At 40.8% G+C, this 11,180-nt stretch overlaps 1 protein-coding gene across 1 annotated transcript; it reads left to right on the forward strand.

The window, feature by feature from the left end:
- The first annotated feature begins 6,214 nt into the window (after positions 1-6,214).
- Positions 6,215-7,683, forward strand: NPY2R (neuropeptide Y receptor Y2). Its single transcript, XM_043900855.1, has one exon. The coding sequence runs from the start codon at positions 6,215-6,217 to the stop codon at positions 7,367-7,369; it is 1,155 nt and encodes a 384-aa protein (XP_043756790.1). The 3' UTR covers positions 7,370-7,683.
- The last annotated feature ends 3,497 nt before the right edge of the window (positions 7,684-11,180 follow it).

Raw genomic sequence — 11,180 nt, forward strand, 5'->3', positions numbered from 1 at the left:
ACTGACATTAAGATGAAAAAAGAAATTTAGCTCTTTTGACTTTTCCCAGGAATCAAAACATATTTGTTCTTTTTGGTGCTTTTTTTTTAAAAAAAAATTAAATTTAAAATTCAGTTTCACTTACACTGGTCACATTTCAAGAGCTCCATGTTCTTTTTACAATCATTATAAATTACTTTTATAATCAAAATAACAATGAAATTACTTATACCAAAAAAAAAATTACTTATACCATAGAAGAAGATTCTTTGCTCTCAAAATAAATTTACACTGAAGAAAATCCATATCATGATTTACTTTATGTAAAAAATATGATAAATCACAAGTGATCTTCTATCCTGATACTATCTAACTTGTTTTTAATGAAACCTTCTGGGAAACTCCTCATTCTAACTATCTAAAATACTGAACTGTTCAGTTATTCACTACGTCCTTTACTTCAGAATCTCACTGAGAACATCTATTCAACCAGAAGTGGGAAAGAAAATTACTTACTTAGCAATTAATGTTTGGCTGCCTTTGTTTTATATTTATGTGCACTGGGGCATGGTCTAAGGGTAGTGAAAAATGCAAGAGTCATGTTTTGGATATTTTAGAAGGTTTATCAAACATCACATACAAATATCACAAGCCAACATTGGAAGCCCAGTGGCCAGGCTGCAAACTATCTCTCTCTCTCTCTCTCTCTCACTATTTTGGTCTGTACAGATCTGGGTGGGAGGGTGATGTTTTAAAAATTAATTTTCTTCATTAAAATCGAGAAGATTTTAAAAATGTGGATTTTGTTTCTCTTAAAAAATCAGATCTGAATCTAGATTTTTTCAGGGCAGCTCAGTGGACTCTGAGAAGCACGCTCCTCCTTCAGAAAAGGCATATGCATTATGTCTTCTGACATATGGTGGCCCAAACATTCCCTCCTGTCCACCACAGGCTAGTCTGCTGGTATATTGGTGTCATTGGCCCTAGTGGCACAGGCATCTGGATTTGAGTCTGCTACTCATTTGAAAAGTTATCAGCACATACTCTGGTTAGATGTGAAATTGCCCAAGGAACTAACCGATTTGACACAACAGGGATCAGGCAGTAACAATCCTGTCATATCTCAGTTTGTATTAATCAGTATTTTCCAGTTCTTCCACTACTTTCTATCAGTTTCTTGATGGGGTTTATTAGCATTATTAGAGTGGTTCATTGATCAGTTTCTCAGGCAACTCTGTACTTTATCGGAAAGCATTAATCAAAAATGTTGTGCAATCTCATCAGGATCACTGACTAGATGTCTGTGGAACTATGTGAATCTTCTAAGACACATACGTGTCTATAAGATGGTGAGACAAATATTTATATACACTTGCTAAGATGCTTTGGAAAAACGGTTCTAAAAAGAGGCAAAGTTATTTTGTGTAATCTATGTCAGTGAAATCTGTTGAGTCCTCCAAAGTAATTACTTTCAAGAACAATATTCATCTGTTTTCCTGTATATTTGCTTTCTTAATTGTTGTTTTAAGACTCTCTTAACTCTTCTAAAGTTACAGCTCCTTGGCACGCAGTTCATTCTTCACTGGTGCAAATATATTAAGCATGGAACCTACTGCAGAAAATACATTTACAAACAAAGAATATTTCTCCAAGGTAAAAAATGTACAAAAATGTTTTTAAGTGGAACTGTGTAGAACATTTGGATATTTCCAGTTCTATGGGTTTTTTGTTTCTTGGTAATTGAAAAGCTCAAGCTGCTTTGTTTTATCAATAATTTTTGTGATAATTTATCAATAAATCATGCTTTTGTAGGCATAATTTGCATTAGCCAGGTCAATTTCAGATTAGACTGAGTAAAAATGCCTTACATATGCAACAGTACCAAGGTGCATGCAAGTCCTCACAGTTTGAAATCTCAGTGCTCTTGAGAAGAGGAGTTAACTAATATTTTTGAGAGTATTTTTTAGTAGTGTAATCTTTTTTATACTTCAGAGAAATTTCAAGTGAAGCAGAATAACCATTCTCATTTCAGATATGAAGAGACTGATGCATACAAGTTTCAGGCTAGTTCGAAATGCTCTGCTGCTACCTCTAAAAGTGAACAAGGGGAAGAGAGATTGGCTGAAAACCACGAGAAGGAACGGTTCTGAATTAAGAGTTTCTGGGAGGAACAATCTTTGTTGACTGACGCCACAATCCTGTTTTACTCGGAGGCTCAGACTCAGTCTGGCGGGCAGCGGTTTAGCAGAGGGCATCGCTGGGAGCAGACCGGTGAGAGGATTCTGGAGGCTTGCACGAACCCTGGCATGTGCCTTAGGTCATGACTAGAGAGGGAAGGATCTAGAAGTCAGCTAACCCGAGAGATCAAGATTTAGGACTTTTCGTGACCCGTTGTTTTCCTCTTCCTATTCTAGCTTTTGCCCTGAGCAGAAGCGCACACTATCGGGGCTGCCGGTTTTTGCATCTGAATGAGCACCAATCAACTTGTCAACAGTCAACAGACACCTGTTCAGGAAATTGCCGACTCTGGGCAACGAGGATCTTAACTCGCTTTGCCTTCGCGTGGAGCTCAGCGATCTCCCAGAGTTACACCAAAGCCCTGCACTCCAGCCCTGGCAGAGGGTTGGTCCTCCACGCGCAATTGTGAGGTGCTTTTCCGCGGTTCTGCACGGGGTCCAGCTCCCCACCTCTGTCACTCCTGGCAAAAGGGAGAGCGACTCCTGGTTGGAGTTGTGGGATTTTCCCAGCTCCTCCAATTCGCCGGGTTTCTGCCTCCCGGGTCCGCCTCGAGCCAGCTCCAGGCTTCCTCTCGTCCGCGGCTGGGCCTGTCCGCCCTGCCTTCGCCCTGGTCCTGCCTCCCTCCCCAGCGGCTGTGGTGAGCCGGCCGGAGTCCGGGGGTCTGTCCGCGCCGGGCCATCTCTCTAGGAGCTGAGAACAGGGGGAGGGGGCGTTAGAAGAGGGAGGAGGGAGTAGTGGTGCGAACGCTCGGAGGAGCAAACTTGGGGTGGCTCCTGGGGGTCAGTGGTGGTCAGAAGAAAGGAGGTTGCGGGCGGCGGTGGGGACCCCCGAGGGGGTTCCGGGCAGGGCCCTCTGCGCGCGTTTCCAGCCCTCCGGGAGGAGACACTGGGACTCTGTCCCCTGCCCCATTGCAGAGATCCCCGTCCAGCATTCTCCACTGCGGAACCCTTGTCCCCTCCTTTGCCCTGCTTTTTCTTCGAGGGAGGGGTTCTGCTCCCACCTCCGGAGCCTCGCCTCCCCACCCGCGCTTCGCGCCGCGCTGTGCGGGGCGGCGCGTGGCCCGCGCGCTGGGCCGCGGAGGTGGGCGGCGGATCTCAGCTGCGCCAGCCTCCCTGCGGCTGCGACCGCCCGGCGCACGCGGAGCTCTCCTGCTCTCCCAGGCGCGCGGCTGCCCTGCACCGTCGGAGCGGACGGAACTGGGCCTGCGTTTGGGAATTCTCCAGTGCCCTCTCAGGGTCGGCGGGCAATCATCAGACTGACCGGCGGCAAGACGTCTGGCTTCCACCCCTCAACAGAAACGGTCAGTACGTGTTAAATCTTAACTCTGACTCATCTGGGAATGAGAGCATCCCGAAAAAAAAAGCTTTCAGGTCCTTTGATGGCGGCCAGGAAGGTCTTCGTGAGTGTAGGGTTTTTTTCCCACATTTAGGCCGAAGGTGGACATTATGGGTGATACCAGGAATATTCCTTACCCACTGAACAGTCTTGACTCTTTTTAAGAAAGGTAATTATCTTTTCAGAAGAGCAGATTGCTACTGTTCCTGCCGCTTTAAAAATCAAACATCTGTTTAGGTGGGAATGTCATATTGCATTCTCATAAACTGTTCAAGAATGGACACATTTATGCAAGCATTCACTGGTTCCCCACCGGAAGGGCTCACCCCCTGGTAGGATCATATGATGACCAAAAAAAGAGGCAAAAGGAAAAGCTTTAAGGCTTTTGGTAATAGAGACACATCATATAAACTAAATGACATGAAATGCACAGGGCTGGTTCAAAGGTCAGAGGCTCAAATACATAGAAGAGATTCATTCTCAGTCATCTTGGTTCAACTTTTCATGAACTTGGTTCATTGATTTTCAACTTTCTGCTTATCAGGCAAACAGACATGTCTTACATAGGGCTTGCTTGGATATCCACAGCCCCTCTTTCCAGGACTAACAAGTATAGGGCATGTATATGTGTGGTTTTACCCTGAGAAAAAAACTCCTGGATGGTTTTGTGACTGATAAGATGATAATGTTTTTATTAAAGCCAACCTGTGACAATAAGAATACTGTTTAGAAAAACCCACAAATTTAAATATGGAGTCAAAGCATAAACAGTTTCTCACTTAATAATTTGAAGGTTTTTGAGTCTCTGAGGGGGGAAAAGTCCTAAAGCCATTTTCCTGCTCTACAAAGAAATTGTTTTATAGCAGAATCTCAAAATTCATTCATTCAGGATAACTGTACCACTCACAGCTATCCTCAGATGTCTTGAACAATGTAAATACCTCATTTTGACCTTACTTTAAGAAAAAAACTTTCCCCATTTCTACTCATCTTTTAATTTTTGTGCCTTTGTGAGTTTTTACTCTGGCAATTCCCTGTATGTACTCTCTTATCCTCTTCTACTTTTCCTGAAGTGCAATCATAAAATGATGCATTCTCTGAGTAACACTCAGACCTGGCTGAACACCAGTCATGTGCTTGAGAACAGCTATTAGAATCCATATGCTAATACCTTGGAGATTAATAATCATTTTTGTAGAGAAGCTTTAAAGAAAGGAATAAAGAAAATGAGATTGAAAAGAAAAAGCAAAATAAATTAATAAATCAAGTATGTTTCTAATAACCTTCTATCTCAGGCTTGCTCTCAATTTGCTGCAAACCTCAGACCTTCTGGAGTCTCATTTGTTCTGTTAATGACTTGTCAGGATTGACTGATTGTGCCCTGTAAAGTCTCTTTCTTACTCTAAGAAAATGCCCATCAAATAAAATACTCCAAGATTTGAATAGTTTCCACTTTCTCTAATCACAAAAGAATGGAGGCAAGTGCAAAAGAGGGTGTGCTTTTTGGAACATTCTGTTTGAAATGCATGCAGAGAGAACTAGAATATATCAGTAAAGCAAATGCATGAGTATATGAAAATCTCTGTGATAAGCAACTATTAGGGTGTGTGTGTGTGTGTGTGAAGCCCTTGGAGAGAGAAAGTTTCCTTATGGTGTATACTGAGTACCAATTTTTAATATTCTAATCAGTAATTGTGTCTTGGAACAACTTTCTTGTAGAGGTGGTTACTTGGTGGTTACATATAAGAAAATAAGCAGAGAGATGTCATGTCAGAGCAAAGATCCTGTGTAGGGAATTATCTTCAGTAAAGAAAAGGATCAAAATTGTTACTTTGTATTTTGCTGACCTCATTTATTCAGTAAAATTATGCTTTCCTTCAACTTCATGTTTGCTAAGGTTTAAACAATGGATGTAAACAGTCCAGAAACGGAAATGTGTCCTGAAAGAGATTGCTGTGGTATGGAGGCTGAAGGATGTGTCATATGCTCCTTGCAGCCTTGGAAGTAAGCATAGGTTGTTGGGATAACAGCAGGGAGGGCAGAGAGGCATAGATAGTCCAGCCTGTTGCTGGAATTAAGAATAGTTCAGTATGACAGAAGGATCAGATATATCCTAAAATGTCAGGAGAGATGAAGACAAGGTTGAGTTCAAGGAAAGCTTTGGATGTCATACAGTGGAGTTGTGATTTTCTTATATATGTCAATGACATCAACCTGTGCATGTAGCACCTGTCATGGTGGAGAAAATTAATGAAAGCATACATGCATGGACAGCTCAGCATATCATGCAAAACAGAACCTATTCAAGAATGCAAAATAGAAGTAATTTAATGCCAAAAATTGGTTACACAAGTGATAGAAGCCAGCAGAGGATGTTGAGGCTACACAGGGATAATCAAGAGCAAAGAATCATCACCACCTCCAGCTAGAGGGACACGGGGAGAAAGTGGTGTGACTGAAGCCAGGGACCATGTGTCTCCAACTGGAGACAAGGTCACTGCAGGCCATTCCTGTGGGATCCAGGTACTTTAGGGATCGAAGGACAGGTACTTTGAACCCCAGCTAAAGTGAAACCAATCCATTTCTGATATTCCTTGCACCCTTATGCTTTCCTTGTTTCATACTTGTTCATTTTTTAAATTGTAGATTCTTGTGCTAGCTGATGAAAATGGGCCCATTAGGTGCAGAGGCTGATGAGAACCAGACAGTGGAAGAAATGAAAGTGGATCAGTTCGGTCCAGGACACACCATTCCAACAGGGGAGCTGGCCCCTGACTCTGAACCGGAGCTTATAGACAGCACCAAGCTGATTGAGGTGCAGGTTGTCCTTATATTGGCCTACTGCTCCATCATCTTGCTTGGGGTGATTGGCAATTCCTTGGTGATCCATGTGGTGATCAAATTCAAGAGCATGCGTACCGTAACCAACTTCTTTATTGCTAATCTGGCTGTGGCGGATCTTCTAGTGAACACCCTGTGCTTGCCATTTACACTTACCTACACCTTGATGGGGGAGTGGAAAATGGGTCCTGTCCTCTGCCACTTGGTGCCATATGCCCAGGGCCTGGCCGTCCAAGTGTCCACGATCACCTTGACGGTGATTGCCCTGGACCGGCATCGTTGCATTGTCTACCACCTCGAGAGCAAGATTTCCAAGCAAATCAGCTTCTTGATTATTGGCTTGGCTTGGGGTGTCAGCGCCCTGCTAGCAAGCCCCCTGGCCATCTTCCGGGAGTACTCGCTGATTGAGATCATTCCTGACTTTGAGATTGTGGCCTGTACTGAGAAGTGGCCTGAAGAGGAGAAGGGCATCTATGGCACTGTTTACAGTCTTTCCTCCTTACTAATCCTGTATGTTTTGCCTCTGGGCATCATCTCTTTTTCCTACACTCGTATTTGGAGTAAACTTAAGAACCATGTCAGTCCTGGGGCTGCTCATGACCAGTACCATCAGCGGAGGCAAAAAACCACCAAAATGCTGGTGTGTGTGGTGGTGGTGTTTGCGGTCAGCTGGTTGCCCCTCCATGCCTTTCAACTTGCTGTTGACATTGACAGCCACGTCTTGGACCTGAAGGAATACAAACTCATCTTCACTGTGTTCCACATCATTGCCATGTGCTCCACCTTTGCCAATCCCCTCCTCTACGGCTGGATGAACAGCAACTATAGAAAGGCTTTCCTCTCAGCATTTCGCTGTGAGCAGAGGTTGGACGCCATTCACTCTGAGGTGTCTGTGACGTTCAAGGCTAAAAAGCACCTGCAAGTCGCAAAGAATAATGGTCCCAGTGATTCTTTCACAGAGGCTACCAACGTCTAAGGCAACTAACATGTGAAAATCCATGGATGAATTCTGACCAGAGCTATAAACCTGGTTTAGGAAAGCATGCAGGCGCATCCTCATTTCCCATTTTAAGGAAGCATTTCACTGGAAGCATATGCAGCATAATTCATGGAAAACTGGTTGGCAGAGTCTAATAAAAGCATTCAAATTCAAAGACAAGGCAGCATAAGAGTTTGCTTATGGTTCCTTAGATGGTAGGTTGAATTATGAGTCAAAGCAGAGAGAAATGATTTTGACTGATTCCAAGAGTGAAGGAAACATGAGCAAGGAATTGATGTTAGCAGCATTGCCAAAGGTGTGGGTGAAAAAGCTGACTTTTTTTTTTTTTAAGTAACATTTACCTTTATTATCTTTTTTTTTCATTTATTTTTATTAGTTGGAGGCTAATTACCTTACAGTATTGTAGTGGTTTTTGCCATACATTGACAGACTTTGGGAGTCTGTGGGAGAAGGCGAGGGTGGGATGTTCTGAGAGAATAGCATTGAAACAAATATACTCTCAAGGGTGAAACAGATCACCAGCCCAGGTTGGATGCATGAGACGGGTGCTCAGGGCTGGTGCACTGGGAAGACCCAGAGGGATGGGATGGGGGGGGAGGGAGGCGGAAGCGGGGATCGGGATGGGGAACACATGTAGATCCATGGCTGATTCATGTCAATGTATGGCAAAAAGCTGACTTTCAAATCACACTAGAGGATAGGTTGGAGATGATGTATAATTCACTGCCCCCCCGCCCCCATCTGATGAAAAGTCTACCAACACCAGTTTCCCTAGAAAGGCATAGACTCTTTTCTGTTGTATTCTGGCTTTTTGTTATTCTTCCTGTGGACTAAAACCATCAGAGAACATTGCAGGTAAATGTTACCAACTGTTAGGATGGCTTCAAGGAAGTAAACTGAAATTTTCTGTGTGATTAGCATTTTGACAAATTATGTGGGAAATCTTTACCATTCAGTTAACCAGTTGTTTTTTTAAAACCAAATGCATATTTAATGAAAAGTTTCTACAACTTAGAATTGAAGACTGAATGAAATTCTCAGAGAAATGTAAACCTTCATTCAACTTCTCATTACAAGTTGTCTCTGCTTTATATAGTTACTGTCTGGATAACAAATAAGGATGCAATGCAATATGTTTAATCATTGCTAATTGTTATAACTTTTTTAACACATTATTTCTATATTGGAGCTGAACTTGTCTTCACTGAGAAATAAATCAGATTAGGAAGTAGTTTCGTGGCATTTTGTAACATTTTGTGCTTATTTGTAAGCAGTTTTTGCACTAGTACATAGGTGTATTGTGTTCACTGCAGTAGTATTATTTTTTAAAAATTCATCTTCCATGGACCCATTCATGATTCATAAAACAATATAATTTCATCAAAATGGAACCTATCTGGTAAGAACTACTAAAAATATTACTTGCATTCCACTTTGGAAATGTTCTATTGGGACTAATTTCAACATAAATTATTCTTCTTTGGAAATAATTAGCTATATTTTTGGATAACTTAGGAATATATACATAATAAAATTTTACCTATAAACAGTGGAACATAGATGCTATAGTTCTTTTCTTTTAATGATTTTGTGAATGCAATTTTTATTTCAATATTATCCAACCAGAGATGCTAAAACTCTATTACATTTATAAAAAATAATTAAGATGTTAAAATAACTGAACTTTGGATGCTATTAATGATGTTTCACCATAAATATATGTTTATAAGTATGACTGAATTTATTTCCTTAAATTTTAAGTAAATTCAGCATGACTGTTGCATTTAGTTATAAACATTAACTTCGTGAACAGGAATGGTATATTTTATGGATACAGTTAAAATTCATACTATGTCTCTTAATTATTTTCATGCTAAAAATAAATGACTGGTCTTGAAATGAACTGTGCTTTTGAAATACTGAGAAAGAATGAAAACAGTGGAAGTTAAATTAAGTGTAAGACTTAATAAGAAGTTGACAAATAATTATATCTATAATATATAATTGAAGAATTCATTTTTTTCTTAGGCCTGGCATAACTGTCCAAGAAGAAGCTTTTTGTTTTTTAAAAGGAAGTTCCTTTGCATAAAATGCTAATAGATAATTGTGGTTAGAGACTTTTTGTTTCCTCCTGGAGAATTCTTTCACTCTAGAAAATGTGCATGGTACTGTATCGTCTGTTGTCATAGTAAATTATTAGAATCCAATTAATATATGTGATCTAGCTATTTAACTCATTAATGAAATGTCCTTTATGTAGTGATTTTATGGGTTGAAATAAAAAGAATTTGGGAAATTAGAGAAACGTGTGTTACTTTATGTCAGAGTTCCTGTCCAACATGAGATAGTCAGCCTTTGACACAGCTAAGGAGAGGGGAATCATGGCCGCTCCTGCAGAGTTAGTTGGTTGTTCTCTGCAGTCTGTATATGAGCCTGAGTCAACAGACTTGCTCCTAAGGCTGCACTTGGAGTGCATATTCTGACAAGGCCTGAATATGCATCTGTTCGCACACCAGAGCTTTCTTCTGCTTGTTAAATCTGCATCTCTGTCAGCCCACTTGACATGCCTACATAGTGTCTCACCAGTAGAGCAAAACCCACATGTCTAAGTCAGAACCTGATATTTTTGATTTCCACCTCACCCCACTTCCACTTTATTTTTCTATATTACCTGTCACAGTCATGTTACTGCTATCTACCTAGTTCCCCAAAATGTAAGCGCTTTGGAGCCACTCTTGTCTCTTCTGTCTCTTTATCACACATGTCCAATAAGTTCTCACCTTTTGTGTTAATTCCTAGACATTTCTTGAATCAATTCACTTTTCTCCATCTCTCTGCTCCCCACCATAGTTCAGGCTGTGATTATCTCCCTAGACCCCTATATCTCTCATTTGGTTTAATGGAGCAACTGCTTAATTTTTCTTTATATATCTTGTTGTTTTTCCATCCAATCCAACTTTTACCCATAAAACACGTGATTTTTCAAAAACTCAGATTTTGTCAAATCACTTTTTTCCTCACCATTCTTATGCCAAAATCTTTCTATGACTTGAAAACCTGTATAGGATCTAGTTGTACTTAATATGTTCTACACTTTGCAGATTCTTTTTCTAACCTTTGCTGCATATGGAGCATATGAAGGCAGGGGACCAGCACTGTTTTAATCCTCATTATATCACAGGTATTTGTAGTTCCTGGCACCAAGGTAGTCCTCAGTAAATATCCACCAAGGAAACTGAATCGATAAGTCAAGTAAATATAAAAGCAGATTTGAAGATACATGCATACGGTTGTAAATGATAGGCTACATGATAGGAAAATCATCTTTATCATATGACTTATAGAAAAGCAAAGTTTTAGCTATTCTTACATACTTACATTCCTACATGTAGGAATAGCTAAAACCAATGAAGATGAATATTTGTTGAAGACTGGTTTTATTTTTTTGGAAGGGCATTAAGGTTAGACATTTGTATAGGTGAAAAGAGCTCTATAAATAGACTACATTTATGGCTCACTCAGAATTATCTAAAACCTTATACAATGGAAGCATGTAGCAATCAGTGAAGTCTATTAATCATGAGTCAGATAGCTAAGGTACTTCCAGAAAAAAAGTCATTTAGTACAGGAAACTAAAATCTTGCAAAATGATTGGAGGAATCGGAAAAATGACAGTTAGGAAAAGCTTCCTCTGGGCTTGAGGAAACGAGGAGGTGCAAAATGGCAGGGAACTGCGGCTAACATCTACAGCAGCGATGTGGACAACACAGGAAAAAGCACAGATTTA

This window comes from Cervus elaphus, chromosome 5 (assembly GCF_910594005.1).
Source record: "Cervus elaphus chromosome 5, mCerEla1.1, whole genome shotgun sequence".
NCBI classification, from domain to species: Eukaryota; Metazoa; Chordata; class Mammalia; order Artiodactyla; family Cervidae; genus Cervus; species Cervus elaphus.

Coding starts and splice junctions, on each gene's coding strand:
- NPY2R (XM_043900855.1), top strand. CDS start 6,215: ATGAAAATGGGCCCATTAGGTGCAGAGGCTGATGAGAACCAGACAGTG.